At 58.7% G+C, this 16,930-nt stretch overlaps 1 protein-coding gene across 4 annotated transcripts in view; it reads left to right on the top strand.

Annotated features, from left to right (window-relative positions):
• NECTIN1 (nectin cell adhesion molecule 1) overlaps positions 1 to 16,930 on the top strand; it is a 180,209-nt gene that overhangs the window by 62,449 nt on the left and 100,830 nt on the right. For all 4 annotated transcript variants that reach the window (XM_075909740.2, XM_089773394.1, XM_075909739.2 and 1 more), the window contains exons 2-4: positions 14,133 to 14,483; positions 15,355 to 15,657; positions 16,042 to 16,159. In XM_075909740.2, the coding sequence (XP_075765855.2) occupies positions 14,133 to 14,483; positions 15,355 to 15,657; positions 16,042 to 16,159 (772 nt within the window). The remainder of the gene's footprint in view (positions 1 to 14,132; positions 14,484 to 15,354; positions 15,658 to 16,041; positions 16,160 to 16,930) is intronic.

Genomic DNA, 16,930 nt, shown 5'->3' with positions numbered 1-16,930 from the left:
ACCTGGATCCTGGCTGTGGTGCTAGAGAAACCACGCTGTACCTCTGCTGGGTCTGTCTCTAGTCACAGAGGGAGTGCGGTCTAGTGCTGAGAGCAGGGTTCTCTTCCTGCCTCTCTCTGTGATCTTGCACAATTCCCCTCCCTCTTGGTGCCTTGGTTCCCCCACCGGTAGCATGGGAATGAGATAGGGACATACGCTGGGCATAGACCATCCCATGTTTGCAAGGGCTTCTTTGGATGGAGGGCGCCAAGGGCCAGGATAGCGTCTGAGCCCGGAGCTTGGATTCAGTCAAACCTCAGCCGCAGGTCAGAGAGAGCGGGACGGCTCAGCCGGAGCCGTGCGGTACAAGCTACTTCCCCTCGGCCTGTCTCCGAGTTCCCCTTCTGTGCGAAAGGGACAACAAAACTCCCAGGCTGCTGCACAGAGGAATTAGTTCAGGTCTGCAAAGCCCTTTGAAGCTGTAAAGCTCTGTCTAAACACTCAGCATTATTCTTACGGGTGGGGCCGAGGTGGGACGGACAGGTGGTGTCGCTCGGTGCCTTAGACGGGGCCCGTCTGTGCCCAGAGGGAAAGGAGAAATCCGTGAGCCTCTGAGTCTAGATTAGATGAAAGCTAAACAGCAGGAGGATAGAAACCAGGCAAGCGGGTAGCAGACTTGGTTTGGATGCATGCCCTCCTGCTTTGGCCCTTTACAGCCTGTTCTTCCAGGACTCTTATAAACAGCCCTGGTGGTTCCAGATACAAAGAGACGGATCACCCTTCCTGGTGTGGCTATCCCTCCGGCTAGAGAAGGCGAGTTACATGTGGAGAGGGAAGAACATCTTCCTTTCTCAGTCACCTGCCCCACTCCCCCATCCGTGCTCATTCTTTCTGACCAGCGCTGTTTGCAGAGGCTTGCAGGTTCTGCAAAGCGTTTCCAACTTTGGTACATCATGAGCTGTCAAACCGTAAAGCCACGTCATTCGGATTACAGTCAGGCATTCTCCCCCTTCTCCCTGCTTTTAGATACTGGCATCTTGGGAAGGATCAGCAACCGGTGCCTTCTCAGAGGATTCAGAATCCCTGCTCTCCAGAGGCAGGCAGAATTCCTCTCTAGCTGCAGGAGATGGGTAGAAATAAGTGGGTAAATTCATGCCAGGACTGTAGCAGGTGCAGGATGGGAGGGAAGCAAGACCGTCGTGGGAATGGTGGGAGGGTACGACCTGAGGCCGTGCAATCTGACCACAATACTGTAAGGCACAGCCAAGCAGGAACCCGAATGATCTGCTGGCACAAAGATAGCACAGAGCTCTCTGCGGGGGCTGGCATTGGTTGGCTGGTTTGGCCCTCACCTAGTATCCCAGATCCAGGCCATAATCCCAGGTGGCTCTGATCCCCTGGTGGGTCCATATTTCTGGTGACTGTGTGCTGAGGGCAGGTTTCATGGCCCCGCTGGGATTGGGAGGGGCGGGGGCTTGGCGATGGCAGCCTTTAGCCCCGCTGGCGCTGAGCTCAGGGCTGAGTCAGCACAGTTTCGGCTTTTGTCATGTTCCCATTGTGCCGTTGGGTGAGTCATCTCCCCAGGCCCGGCCCTCCATGCGCCCTGCTTCCCACTCTAATCGCACTGCTCAGGGGGATTTTACCCAGCGGGTTTCTTTGTGGTTTGGTCGAGTCGGTGAGGTCTCGGATGCCTTTGATTCAGAAACGAGACGGCCTCGCAGATCAGCGTCTTCATCCGCCCCGGAGTTGCCTCCCAACCCCCCTCCTTCTGCACAGGGAGCTGCGGCTGGGTGGCTCTAATCAGGACACTAATTAAGCCCTGGCACAGAACTCCTCCAGAGGTGACCTTGGAATCAGAGAAGCGGGGGTGGGATGGAGTGGAAGGCCCCATGCATTCAGCGGGCTGCCCAACAAAATAAGCGACCATTACCCGCAGGACCTTTTATCATACACCCCCCTGCTTGCTGATTTTTCAGCTCTTTTCCACCTTGCTCCACCACCCGGTGCTTTCCTGCACCCAGGCAAATATCTTCCGTGAGTCAGGCTCCTGTTGGCAGCCTTTAGAGGAGATGTTCCCATAGGGGGGAAGGCAGGAGCCTGCCTGAGGTAATAGTCCATCCCGCAGAAGCGGCTTTTGCTAGGCCCTGTGTTTGCTCAGCACTGTCTTCCCAGCTTCGTCCCCCGGCCCGTGTCCCTCTGGCGCGATGGCAACAGGCTTCCAGCGGCCTGCACAGACTCAGCCATTCCCACCGGCGTGCTGTGAGCTGGCCAGAGAGCCGTCCCCGTGAGTAGCACTCCGGTCAGTCCAGGGGACGACCCCACCCGAGCCTGGGCAAAGGGAGAACACGCAGGTGGCTGCCTCTTTTCCTTCCCCGGCCCACACGTGACCTACGGCCTCTCGGGTTCCTGCCACTAAGGCAGCTCCTTGCATAGAGCTCTGGGCCCCCCTCCTGGCTCCTCTGCACCTCTGGGATCCCAGCTATCCAGCTGCCCCCCAGAGTAATGACGCCGGAGGGGAGCTAACCATGTGTTTACGGGCCAGGGGACAGAGTGTGGATGCAGGGGTGGAATGCGCCGGAGTGGGGCTGAGCGACATGGGGCTGGAGGACCATGCAGGGGTGACTTCGGGGAGGTGAGGGATTCAGGTCTGTGGAAGGTGAGTCTGAGGGGCACCTTTCAGAGGAAGCCTGGGCCTGCAGTGTGGGGGTTGGGTGTGGAAACGAGAGGTACGGCGTTGGGGGGGCAGAGGCAGGCTGGCCGGGATCACAGAGGGTGCGGGGGGGGCGGTGTGGAAACGAGAGGTACGGCGTTGGGGGGGCAGAGGCAGGCTGGCCGGGATCACAGAGGGTGCGGGGGGAGGCGGTGTGGAAACGAGAGGTACGGCGTTGGGGGGGCAGAGGCAGGCTGGCCGGGATCACAGAGGGTGCGGGGGGAGGCGGTGTGGAAACGAGAGGTACGGCGTTGGGGGGGCAGAGGCAGGCTGGCCGGGATCACAGAGGGTGCGGGGGGAGGCGGTGTGGAAACGAGAGGTACGGCGTTGGGGGGGCAGAGGCAGGCTGGCCGGGATCACAGAGGGTGCGGGGGGAGGCGGTGTGGAAACGAGAGGTACGGCGTTGGGGGGGCAGAGGCAGGCTGGCCGGGATCACAGAGGGTGCGGGGGGGGCGGTGTGGAAACGAGAGGTACGGCGTTGGGGGGGCAGAGGCAGGCTGGCCGGGATCACAGAGGGTGCGGGGGGAGGCGGTGTGGAAACGAGAGGTACGGCGTTGGGGGGGCAGAGGCAGGCTGGCCGGGATCACAGAGGGTGCGGGGGGAGGCGGTGTGGAAACGAGAGGTACGGCGTTGGGGGGGCAGAGGCAGGCTGGCCGGGATCACAGAGGGTGCGGGGGGAGGCGGTGTGGAAACGAGAGGTACGGCGTTGGGGGGGCAGAGGCAGGCTGGCCGGGATCACTGAGGGTGCGGGGGGAGGCGGTGTGGAAACGAGAGGTACGGCGTTGGGGGGGCAGAGGCAGGCTGGCCGGGATCACAGAGGGTGCGGGGGGAGGCGGTGTGGAAACGAGAGGTACGGCGTTGGGGGGGCAGAGGCAGGCTGGCCGGGATCACAGAGGGTGCGGGGGGGGCGGTGTGGAAACGAGAGGTACGGCGTTGGGGGGGCAGAGGCAGGCTGGCCGGGATCACAGAGGGTGCGGGGGGAGGCGGTGTGGAAACGAGAGGTACGGCGTTGGGGGGGCAGAGGCAGGCTGGCCGGGATCACAGAGGGTGCGGGGGGAGGCGGTGTGGAAACGAGAGGTACGGCGTTGGGGGGGCAGAGGCAGGCTGGCCGGGATCACAGAGGGTGCGGGGGGAGGCGGTGTGGAAACGAGAGGTACGGCGTTGGGGGGAGTGAGGCGAAGAGGCGGGGGGAGCTGCAGGGACGCCAGGCACAGGGAGTCCCGGCCAGGCAGGGGTATCGGGGCGCCCGGTGAAGCTCTGCCCAGGCCAGGCGGGGGCACGGGGCAGCGTTGCCACCCGCTCCCCGGGAGGAACTGGCAGAGCCAGCGGAGGGATTAGCTGGCATGCTGGTGGGGCGGGGCTGGCGCTGGGAGAGGGACTGAGGAGCCTTTGTGCTGAGCTGCTGAGCTTTGGCTTTCGTAGCTTTATTGCAGGAAGGCCCGTCCCAGCGCTGTGTCAGCACTTCCACCTGGAGCCCTGCTGTGCCAGCCTCCCCCCCCCCCCCCCCGGGAGCACTCCTCTCCCAGGGGCACGGGGTGAAGAGCTGCACTGAAGTCGGGGGCTCCAGACCCCTGCAAAAGCCATAGGAGCGGGCAGACAATCCGCACAGTGAGTCTAGTCAGCAACTCACTTTCCTGCTGTCTGTGTGTGTGTGTGTGGGGGGGGGGGTGCCACCTGCCATACACACAAATATGACACTTTACAGGCTGTGTGGCCTAGTGGATAGGGCTGGTTCTTAGGCAAATTCAGGCCTATTCCGAGCTCTGCCAGTGACTTGCTGAGTGGCCTTGGGCAAATCACTTCCCCTCTCCATGTGTCTGTTTCCGCCTTGTCTATTTAGCCTGTAAGCTCTAAGGGACAGGGGCTGTCTCTTCGCGTACGTCTGTGTCCAGCACAACAGAGCACTGGTCTTGGGCGGGGTCCGTCGCTACCATCATACCCAGTCGCAGTAACAGTGCCAGGGAAGCTATTGTAAAACCTTGAGGGGGACTTAGTGAAAAATCAGAAATGGTGCAGGGCAGATCTTTGCTTCGGGACTCCGTGTTGGCATCAGGACCGAGACAGAAGATTGCCTCTGAGCCGGTCCAGCATGGGCAGGTTTCATCTCCATCATACCTCGACCTCGACCAGTTTCCACTACTGACTATCATTAGACTGCCCAACAAAAAGGCCAGATGGGGGTGGTGGTTTGGGGACATGGACCCTCCTTGGAACCAGACAGAGAACTACCCAAAACCTCAATTTTGTTACCGGCCACTGGGATGGTGACTTCTCTGTCGTCACTACTGACCTACTCTGGCTGTGAACCTGTGCCCTCCAGTGAAAGGGTCTGTGTATCCCATTAGCGATCTCAGGCCAAGATTGGCCTTTCTTTTCTGAGAGGGATTTGAACGGAAGCCAGATCCTGCATTGTAAGCCAGGCTGCTGAATCCCCAGCGCCGTGATGTCATGCAGCTGCAGGAGGGGATGCCTTAGCTTGCAATTTTCTTGACTTGTCCCTGCCATGATCCTAATGTTATTGCAACCCAGTCTGGGCACTTGGCATTGGCATGCAACCATGCCACCTGCCGCTGTAATCTTGCCATGCGCTCTGTCTGTCTTATTGCTAATGCACCTCTTGCATGAGTGTCTGAGCACTACTGTCTAATCCCGCTGGGATCTAAGCTCACGAGCTAATCGGTATTTGAATACGAGACCTCCAGTTTAGGGCTACAGGAAGGCGTGCATTGGTGAGTCATTCAAGAGCACTCTCCCTTCTTAGCCAGCCACTGGCTAGTATCTAAGCATGGCGGGGGAGAGCCGAGTCTGTTGAGAGATGTAAAACAAAGTTTCTAATGCCTAGTGACCCTTAAAAATCTGGGAGAGTGTGTGTGTGTGTGTTGTGGGTTTGTTTGTTTGCAAGAGGAAGGGTGTTAACCCCAGTGGCTTGGCTATCTTTCATCTACCTCTCAAAATTCCCCATGTGGTTTCAGCTGGATCCAAGATTCGTTATTGCTTCCCATACTCCCTAGACCACGTGCAGTGTTGCTGTGGGCTGTTAGGTGCCTGCTGCGTTCTGCTCTAGAGACAGCTGCATTTCAGTGCTGAGTGACTTGATCTGGGCATACATAGGACAACACCCGAGGAAGTCAATGGGAACTAGAAAAATCAGCCATTAGCACATTGTAAATAGGTTCCTTCAGCTGAATATGGGACCCTGCGGCCATTCCCGTCCCCATCAGCCATCTTTGCTTCACTCGGAAGGTCTAGACACCCAGCGCTGCAGCTGTACCACATCTGGCGAAGTTGCCTTAGGCCCACAGGAGAGAGCTCTCCTGCCAACATGAGCACTTATGGAGGTTTATTCACACCCCATAGCGACGTAAGTGTTGCCAATGCAGGCTGCAGTGTAGACACAGCCTGAGACTCAAAGGCCTTTGCCCCTCTGACCCCCCACAGCAATTAGGGTTCATCACGATATTGATCTTGCCTGGCTGGTGCCAAGGGCTGTGTCAATGCCTTATGGGGGTAGGAGGGGTATCTGGAGACAGGAGGGAGAAATCCACAGTGGGCTGGGCCAGTGCAAAGCAGCGTGGCGTTCCCATGGCTCTCCCTAACAAGGAGCCGGCGATTGGGTGCTCGGCATTGCAACACAGCGCATCCATGGGCTGTCTCCAGCCATCGCTGGGCTGTCTCCAGAGCTCTTGCAGGGCTTGTCTACACTGTCCCCTTACTGCACTGTAACTGCCTCACTCAGGGGTGTGAAAAAAACACCTCCCCCAAGCGCAGCAAATAAAGTGCCCGTGTAAACAGGCTCCCCCCACTAGGAGTCGCACCCCCAGTGCTGTTAGCTCCTCCCCTCACGGAGGTGATTTAACTAGAGGGCTAGGAGAGCTCTCTCCCAGCACCGCTGCCTTGACCCCATTGCCGCATTAAATTTGGCCGTGTAGCGAAAGCCTGGGTAGGAGGTGAGATTCTTGAGGGGCAGCCATGTCTACAAAGCCCGCGGCGATCCCCGTAGCGCCAGCGGGAGAGGCTCTTATTCTTAGCCCTGAGGAGCCCACGTTCAAACCCCGCCGATGGCCCAAGTGGAGTGGGCTGTTCCCATGGGGACTGGGAGTTGACGCGTTTGGACGTCAGCCGGTGGGAAGATCATAGAACCCTGGGGCTGGAAGAGAGCTCAGGCGTCGAGTCCAGCCCCCTGCTCAAGGCAGGGCCAATCCCAACTAAAACCTCGAGGGATGGAGATTCCACCCTCTCCCTAGGGAACCCAGCCCCGTGCTTCACCCCCCTCTTCAGGAAATAGTGTTTCCTCATATCCAACCTAGACCTCCCCCTCTGTAACTTGAGCCCATTGCTCCTTGTTCTGCACGATAATGAATGCTCCTTCCTGGCCTCAAAACCTGTCAGGTTTTGGAGTAGATTGTATTGGTTGCCAAGGCTGTGCACCTGTATAACCCCCAGAATGCCTTTCACTGCCCCCCCCCCCACTGTCAGTTAGCTCCTCTCTTCTACAGCCACTGGGGCAGGGGCCAGAGAGCACGGGGGTGGGGAGGAGGGGAGGAAGAGGAAGGAGTCTCTTGGGTGGAGGTGCTGCTGCAGCAGAAGGGATGGAGATAATTCGGTGGGTCTCTTAGAGCCTCTTCTTCTATCCTAGCCTGACACGCGCTAGCCTCATGAGGCCAGATCCAGCCAACGCCTCGGCTTCACGTCCCAATCCAGAAGGCCGGGCAGATATGAGCCAGCGGACCCTGCACATGCCCCCCCCCCCATCCCTCCTAGCTCCCTGCCAATGCCAGAGGGTGCTGCTGTCTCGGTGCCCAGCACAGCTGCCAGTGTAACCCACACACCTACTGTGGTTACTGAGCAATGCAAGTGGTACCTAGACCACAGCAACAGCTAAGACCAAGAGACCTCTACAGCAGGGGCTGGGAGCCAGCTGGCTTTTAGCTCAGAGGGTAGGAGCTCCTATACTCCACTTCAGAGGGTCCAAGTTCAAATCCACCTGGTAGCGGTTACATCAGCATACTGACTCTCACACGGCCCAGTGAGTATCTGGGAGAACGGGCTCCCCACGACGCCAGGGCGGGGAAGAGGGGCTGGTCTCTGCTAATGAAGTCTCTCTGCCGGCACGTCTCCAGCACTCAGGTGGGGCTTTTCTGGGCCTACAGCGAGGAAGGAGAGCTCACCTGGGTGTGCTCTGATGTGCAGCGCTAATGCTGCTCAGCGCTCTGTGGAGCGAGCTGGCTGCCTCCCAGTCAGAGGCAGGGACAGGCCGACGGATCCAGGGCATCCTGGCACAGGAGCACCAAGGTTGGATTTCCCCACCTCTCTGGCTCTCAGATCATACACACCCTGGGCTCTTCTGGGCCTCTCCAGAAGCTGATCAAGAGCTTTATCTTCTCCCCGGCATGCAGGCCCTCTCTGGTTCCCATCAATAATTAGTGCACGGGTAGTGCACGGGCCCTGATGAATTATTGAGCGTGCCCCAGGCCAAGGGGAGAGAAGCCATCGAGTCTCAGTCACCTTGCAAGCAAACGCCCCAGAGAGCAGCTCACAGTGCTGCGGCAGCCAATCCGGCAAGGATGGGGGAGCAGTGAGGTCGCTTGCATTCGCGGGGAACTTGCAAAAAGTGGTGGCCGTGTCTGACCGCATGCCAAGGGCTGTGATTTGGGGTCATCGCTCTGTGGTGGACGTGGGTTGTTTCCCCACCCGGGGCCTGCAAGCCAGGAGGGTTCAGTGGTGGTGTGATGGCGCGTTGGGGTCTTGCCATCTCTTGCACCCCCGTAATGGCACGGACAGACTCCACCAGCCAGTAGAATAGAGGGAGTTTATTGCTTCTCCAGGACACAGCACAGCACAGATGTAATCTGGTTACAGGGCAGGCCTAGGATGCCTCAGCCCCCCTTGAGATGGGGGAGACTGGGCCCCTAAATTCCAGCCCCTTTCCCTAGTCTGTCTCCTCCATGCTCTCAGATAGAAACTAACCAACTCACTTCCAGCCCTGTCCCCCAGCCAGGGGCAGCGTTCCACCTTCCTTTGTTTCTCTCCCTGGGGGGTAGCTGGTCAGACAGGTTGAGAGACCCTTGCCTAGTGACTCATCCCCTGTCCTGCTGGGCCGTGCTGCAGCCAGCAGCCAGTGGAGGTCACCCACAACCCCTGCCCAGCATAGCAACCAGCAAGATACCCCCCACTACGTCACAGGCGGTCTGTCCCGTCTCAGCAGCGCTCAGACACCTGTGCAGGAAACGTGATTTCCGCAGGCTGGTGGTTTTCGCGTGAGATTATTTTTCCCGCGGCTGCTTCTCAAAGTTCGGAATGTGCTTTTCTGAGAGCAGCTGCGTGTAAGAGCTTGACTTGCAGCCTGGCACAGTGCCGGGCTGGATCCTCCGCTGGCATCCCTCAGAGTGGCTCCTTTGGCGTGGCCACACGGCTTTCCAGCAGCCGGGGATCCAGCCCTCCGTCACAGGGGATCTAGCAGCTGCTTCCTGCTTTACACACGGTGGAGATAGGGATCAAATTTAAAATGATCCAGGTCTGTGCCATCTTGCTGGGCACTTGGGCAGCCGACAGGTTCCACGTCCCACGGCTCTCACCCCTTGTTTCATGCGGCTCTCTGCACCAGCTTCCTACGCCTTTATGTGGCAGGTCCCTGATGTTCCTGGCGACGCTCCAACTCCACTTCCCTTTACCTTACAATCTGCCCAGTGCTGTTTCCCTTTCCCCCAGCCCTTCTGCTCTGTTTGTATGTCAGAGGCTGGTCCCTGCTGCTCTCTCCCCGTGACCCCAGTTTTTACTGAGGAAATCCTCTTTCGGTTTTGATGGCAGTTTGGGGAGATCCGAGCAGGGGAGAGCAAACTCTTGTCAATGACAAAAGCACGCGAGGTGGACTGCCGGGGGAGGGGGAGACTGCTGCTCTTTGAAGAACCTAATGAGTTTTGTAAGGGTCTTTACTTCATTTCCTTGGACACTGCCAGGGACAGAGCTTGGGGAATGGAATAGAATTAGCACAGGGAAAATTGAAGCTGAATAGAAAGAAAACTCCCTGAAGGATCTATCTATCTATCTGTTTGTCCGTCTGTCCATCCAGACATGCCCATCTCTCTCTCTCTCTGTCCCTATACATGCCTGTCTATCCATCTATCTGTCTGTCTGTGTGTCTGTCCGTCTGTCTGTCCATCCCCATACATGCCCATCTCTCTCTCTCTGTCCTCATACATGCCTGCCTATCTATCTATCTATCTATCTATCTATCTATCTATCTATCTATCTATCTATCTATCTATCTATCTATCATGCCTGTCACCTTAATATCTGGCCTAAGGAATAGCATCCCTTTGGTAGGGATGGAAACTCTTGTTTCTTTGGGCCATCCATTCCCTCTCCAGTAGGACACTGCTCCTCTCCCTGTAAGTGCCTTGGCAGGAAGATGCCCCCACGAGGCCCGGAGGGTGTTGCCGTCTCTCACTTCCACGAGTCTCACTTTTCTGGCCCTGCCGGTGAGGAGCCAGGGTTTTCTCCTGTTCCTTGGCTGAACGGAAAGCAGACATGGCCTCTTCCTCTTGTATTGGTCCCTGGAAATCCTGGCTCCTGGGGAACAGCTGACACCTGTAGGGTCCCAGAGTTTATGTGGAACCGGAGCCAGCTGCACCATCGCCCGAGCCTTGGAGCCAACAGCTCACTTTGGGAACCAGAGCTTGCTGCTGGAGGTTACTCACGGGTAGCTGAGCCCTGTGCGGGCTGCACTTCAGAAGGTGGGGCCAAGGCAGCTGACACCCCCTCCCCAGGCCTTGGGAGAAGGGGAGTGCTTAGCACACCTACATGCAAGCTGCGGTGAGCCAGGCAGGAGTCAGTTCCCAGGCCCGTGGCTACGTGCCTGCCTCTGCTAGCCGGCAAGCTCCCACTTGCTCTCAGGCTGTAAACACTTCAGCGCTGGGCGGCCGGGCGAGCTCCGGCTCTCCTCTGCAGGTGCAGCCAGTTCCGCAAGAGCCTCCCTTCCCTGGAGGACAGGAGGGTCAGCGCATGCTGCCAGGTGGGTCGGATGTGCCGCGTCTGCCCCTTCCTCGAATCCTGGCCTGGAACTAGGACGCTCTTGGCCCACTTAGGCTCCGGCGCCCCGTGCTCCTCATGCTGCAGGGGGCTGCTGTTTGGACCAAATCGGCCCCTTGGCAAGGGGATGCAGCGTTGAGAGCTTCACAGCCCAGACATGCTGCACCCATCCTGCGGGGGCACCTGCCGGTCCCTTCCTGTCGCAGGCGGCCACGCTGCCGGGACGGGTGCACTGCCTGGCAGACTCTGGTTTCCCTACTCACCGCGGGGATGTTTTCCGCGTGGCTCTGCCTTCGCTGGGTCTCCAGGCCACGAGGTGCGTGGTGTCCCCTGTGCGAGGAGCTCCCCCGCTGCACACACCCAGTGTCTTTCAGGGCCGATTAGCATCAGGGCAAGCCTGGCTGCCCCGCGCCTGTTCCCGGAGTGACTGGCAGGGGTGTGGTGCCTGGCTCCAGGAGAGACCCAGACTGGTATTCAGGCCTCACTGTCGTGCTGCTGGGGTCAGCGGTAGGGATGTTAAACTCTTCCCTCCCGGCCTGCGCTGGCTCCCGGCCCCGCTCCTGAGGAGCCGGCTGCCCCCCTGCGCTGTGGCACCTGCAGAGGCTTACGCCGCCGAGCCTGAGGCACGGAGCAGCAGCCGGCTCCCTGGTAGCGGGGCCAAGTGCCGAAGCCAGTGCATGCTGGGAGCCAGCCCGCCACACAGGGCAGCACAGCGGGTCTCCGGCCCTGGCCCTGCGCAGCACGGTGCAACCTTGGTCCCGGCCGCCGGAACACGCCAGCACAACTGCAGCCCCAGCCGTGTGGGCCGGCCTGACGGGACTTCAGCCATGTGGGGCAGGCAGGTGGGGGCCCTGGCCATGCCCTGACCCTGACCAGTCCGACTGGGCCTGGGTGGGCTGACAGGACCCTCTAGCTGTGCCAAAGCAACCTAGGCTGAGCAGGCAGCTAAACATTACAATGGTAGTAGTTTAACCGGTTAACTAATTAAACAATTATTTGCATCCCTAGTGAGCGGGTGAAGTGGCAGTGCTGGATTGGTTTGGTTAGGACCCTTTCTGAGCTCAGGGGTGATGGCAGGGTAAGCAGCAAGAGGGTAGCAAGCACCACAGGCATTAACCAAAATGCTGGGGGGAGCGTGTGTCTGAGTGAGGACACGTGTGTGTGAATGAACACCCGTGTGCACCTGTGTGTGATGGCGTGTATGTGTGCCCGTGGGTCAGGGAGATGCATGTGCGTGTATGTTTGAGCAAGGGAATGCGTGTGCACCCAGGAGTGAGGATGTGTAAGTGTGCACGCGTGCGAGAGAGGAAGAGTGCGTGCCTGCATCTGCACATGGGTGCGTGAGACCGGAAATGTGGAAGTGCACGTGTGTGTGAAAAGGGACACACATGAGGGATGGTACATGTAGGCATAGATGTGCATCTGAGGACATGCGTGAGAATGCGTTTGCCCGTGGTGTGTACGGGTGTGAACATGTGCAAGGACGTGCATGCACTTGTGCGAGGGGACACTTTGAATGTGTCGTGTGTGTACGTGTGGGGGGGCCTGTGAGGAGCGCTCACTGGGGCCTCGCTGGGCCATTAGAGGAGGAGGAGCACAGAGGCCTGGCTGCTTCTGGCCTTGACTCTGATAGCAGCAGTATTGATGCCATTACACTTAGCCCCGATGGCTTTAAATGACCGTGTGCACTGACCATGAAGATGCTCTGTCTCCATTTCTCCTGCCATCCCTCTCTCTGCCTCCTGCCCTTCCATTCCTCTCCTGCGCTCTTGCTTGTCCTTCTCCTTACGCCCCTTTCCCTCTTCCCACCCCAGCTCGCCTGCCCTCTTTCACGCTCTGCGCTTCAGCCTCCTCCAGAAAGGAGTGAGCAGAACCGGCTTTTCCAGTTCTCAGCGCCTTGCTCTTCCAATACTTTTCTAATATAAATACCAGCTGCATAATTATCACAGCCTTATCTCTAAACACACAGATGAGAAGAAAGCGCAACAGCAGCCCAAGACAAATTTCAATGTTGATCTTGTGAGAGACTTTCTTTCCCTCTCTGGAGAGGGAGAAATCTCCTGGGACAGAAGAATAACCATTACCAATACCCTTTCATGTCTACGTTACAGAGCCTGTGTGCAGGAATGGCATGATTTGCCTCTAAAATGCAGCCACCTCTGGGGTGGACCAAGGCAGCCATTTACCAGCTGACAGTAAGGGTACGTCTAAACTACGTGGCTCCGTCGACGGAGCCATGTAGATTTGTTTGTTCGGCAAAGGGAAATGAAGCCGCGATTTAAATAATCGCGGCTTCATTTAAATTTAAATGGCTGCCGCGCTGAGCCGACAAACAGCTGATCAGCTGTTTGTCAGCTCAGCGCGCTAGTCTGGACGCTCCCCAGTTGAAATGAAAGCCTTTTGTCGACATCTCTGGTAAACCTCATCGTACGAGGCATAACGGGGAGGTCGATAAAGGGCTTTCAGGTCGGCGGGGAGCGTCCAGACTAGCGTCCTGAGCCGACAAACAGCTGATCAGCTGTTTGTCGGCTCAGCGCAGCAGCCATGTAAATTTAAATGAAGCCACGATTATTTAAATCGCAGCTTCATTTCCCTTTGCCGATCAGCCTAATCGACATGGCTCCATCGACGGCGCCATGTAGTTTAGACACAGCCTAACAATGCACAGCAGGAAAGGAAAAGGCAGGAAGTGAGAAATAGCGTATCTGGCAGGATCAGCCCGCATGCCTGCGTATTCTCATAACCCTATTCTTCAGATTTGCTCTGAAAATCACAGCCTGGGCCTGAGTAGCTCAATGGAAGCGTCTAATGGGAGTCGGAATGGGCCGTTACTCGGCACACGCTTGTTTCCTGCTGCGTGTGTGGACGTGTGCAGAGCAGCGCTGTACAGTTGCAGGAATTACTGTAGTAGTGTGTGTCCCAGGTGTAAAAGCAGCCGCTGTTTGTCCATCCCCAGGCTGTTGGGATGGTCATGGGCACCACAGGGACCTTTGGGCGCTAGACCTGTGTGGCTGAGGGGTGAAGGGAGCAGCAGACTCCCTGGTCAGCATGGCTGCGGGAGATCAGCCCTTATCGAGCGGCTGTTACGGATGGGGGTGGCCGTTTGTTCTGCAGTAGCGTGGAGCTGGCTCCTCCACCTGCAGGCTGCTGCAGAAGATGCTGTCCTGGGCCCCAGCCGGCCCTGGTGCAGGCGGGCGTGGCTGCAGTGAGCACCGGGGCCTGACATTGGGCTGGATCGGGCCCAGAGCGTGGGCTCCGTGGCGTGTGCTAGGGATGGACCCTGGCCTGCTACTCACCAGAGTCAGTTGCAGTGTGCGGGTTCCAGAGATCAGGGGAGGAAGGACTCCAGGGTCCCACAGATCCTCCCTCTTCCCTTCTCAGTCTCACCCACCTCCTCCCTGCTCTGTTGTTGCAGGGCTGCGGGCTCAGACCGTCCTGGTCAATGACACGGTCTCGGGGTTCATCGGGACGGACGTGGTCCTTCACTGCAGCTTCACCAACCCGCGCTCCGAAGTGAAGATCACGCAGGTCACGTGGCAGAAGGCCACCAATGGCTCCAAGCAGAACGTGGCCATCTTCAACCCCGCCATGGGGGTCTCCATCCTCTCCCCTTACAAAGAGCGCGTGGCCTTCCGAAACCCCTCCATTAAGGATGGCACCATCCAGCTGTCCCGGCTGGAGCTGGAGGACGAGGGCGTGTACATCTGCGAATTCGCCACCTTCCCTACCGGCAACCGGGAGAGCCAGCTGAACCTCACCGTGCTGGGTAAGACACGGCCGTCACCTGGGGCTGTCTGCATCACCCACCGAGCATCCTCTGGACCCGGGACCTAGAATTCCCTGAGGCTCTGGGCTGGGGGAATCCCTTTGGTTTCAATTGCACCACAAGGCTTTTTCTCCATGATCTGACATTGCCGGGGGCATGGGGAGGCTGAACGACGCTGCCAAATGGCTCAGACGAGACGCTAGAGCGATACAAGGCATCCGCAGGGTTCTCCCTGGAGCTCTCTTCGCCTGGGTTTGTGGGTGGAGAGAGCTTGGCCCAGGATTCCCCCCCAGGACTCTTGGGAGAGAGCCCGCTGCCGTGGCGTCTCTGCCGGGCATGCTCCCGGGCGGCGGGGCTAGATCCGGTGGGCGCTAGGACCCAGGGAGAAGGCCAGGCACTGTGCACACTGACACAGAACACCCGGCGCCGGACGCAGCCGGGGGAGCTGGCACCGGCTGATAAAGCTGGCACCGGCTGGGGCCGGGGGGGGTGGAACAATCTGCCGGACAGGAAGGGCCAGCGCACGATGTATCTGCATATTCGTCATCTGCTTAATGAATATGCAAATATGCAAATCAATGTTACCAGTCCTCCAAAAACTTGTGAATGAGTTTACTGGTCCTCAGTATCAAAAAGATTGGGAACCACTGATCCAATGGATCACCACCCTTCCTCATGCCCTGCAGCCCGGAGGGCTGGCTCCCCGGTGGGTGCGTTTCACCGTAGCTTTGCCGAGACTGCAGGAAATGTGGCTCCGGCCAAGGAGAGCCCAGCCCTGGGTGTCTAGGGGCTGGGAGCCGTGGGGATTGGTGGTGATTTTATAACCATGCCTGTGCCCTCTTCCTCTCCCTGCTCTGCTTTCTCTTTGTAGCCAAGCCCACCAACCGGATGGAGGGCACCACCCGGCCGCTCATAGCCCGCTCCGGCATGACGGAAAAGATCCTGGTCGCCACCTGCACGTCCTCCAATGGGAAGCCACCCAGCACCGTCACCTGGGACACCAAGCTCAAAGGGGAGGCAGAGTTCCAGGAGATCCGCAACGGCAACGGCACCGTCACGGTGATCAGCCGGTACCGCCTGGTGCCGAGCCGGGAGGCCCACCAGCAGCAGCTCATGTGCGTGGTCAATTACCAGCTGGACCGTTTCACCGACAGCATGACCCTCAACGTGCTGTGTAAGTGAGAGCGCGGCGGGGCCGGGCCGGCTGCCGGGGCCTGGTGTCCTGACTGATCATCCTCAGGGCTGGTGCAGGGAGGGGAGGCTCAGGGCCTTGTTGCAGGGGTGGAGACAAGTGGCGTGCCCTCCCTAGGGTAGAGGAGAATAGAGTATCTCTTGGAGTAACCACATGCCGTCACCCGCCCATGCCTTCTCTCCCTTTCCACCTCTCCCTTCTCTTCTCTACTCCTCTCCAATGGGCTCTGTCCCCATCTCCCACCCTCCTCCATCCCTCTGTTCTCCGGTCCCACCCTCCCCATCTCTGCCTCCCTTCTCCCTTCCGTTCTCCATCTCTCGTTTTTTTCTGCCCCCCTTTCCTCACCGTCCCTCTCTCCCCTCACAGACGAGCCAGAAGTCACCATCGAGGGCTTTGATGGCAACTGGTTTTTGAACCGGAAGGACGTGAAACTGACGTGCAAATCTGACGCCAACCCGCCCGCTACCACCTACCAGTGGAGGCTGTAAGTACCCCCAAGGCATCCAGCCCTGCAGCAGCACACCCCACTCCACACCACAGCCAGGGAGCCCTCCTTGCAGAGCTAGAAGCTGGTCCGTGGACTGACTGGTCGCTGAGCTGCGGATAGGGATACAGGGCCTGGCTCTGCTCTCCCGGACCCGGCTGCGAAGCTGGAAATACCCCAGTGCCATCCGTGGAGTCGAACTGGGGTAACTCCTGTGCTCTTTAGAGGAGAAATGGGCCCTCAGGGTCACAAGAGACAAAAAGCATCTTCCCATGGGGAGCTCAGGGCGGCAGAGAGACACTGCCACTGCTTGGGGGTCCGAACGGGCAGGGTATAGAAACCTTGACTCTGCAGGGATTGAAATGAGCTTTCTATAGGGAACTGAGGTCTGCACCTACATGAGGAAGGTCCTTGGATGGTGTAATCCCTGCACCAGCTCAAGAGCTGGTCCCTAAATCCTGCCGCTCTCGGGACTACCCCATAACAACTCTGGAGCACGTTGGGACAGAGAGCAGCTGTCGAAGGCGGGGAGGTGTCTCACTGCCAGTTCAGGGGCTCTGGGGTCATTGCCATCTGGAAACCTGACCTCTTCAGTGCCCCACCCACCTCCCCTATGGAGCCTGGGCTCTCAGACCCAGCAAACCTGCTTCCTCTGCCAGCCGGGCCCACCGGTCAGCCGGAGGGGAGTGGCTGCAGATTGCACTGCGGGGAAGGCACGGGGGCGTTCCAGGTGATTGGAGGCAGCAGGGTGGATGGACTGACGTGGCCTGT

The sequence above is a fragment of the Pelodiscus sinensis genome, chromosome 25 (genome assembly GCF_052426305.1).
Source record: "Pelodiscus sinensis isolate ZL-2025 chromosome 25, ASM5242630v1, whole genome shotgun sequence".
Classification (NCBI taxonomy): Eukaryota; Metazoa; Chordata; order Testudines; family Trionychidae; genus Pelodiscus; species Pelodiscus sinensis.
Note: the sequence above shows the minus strand (reverse complement) of the source record. Positions and strands in the feature narration are given on the sequence as shown.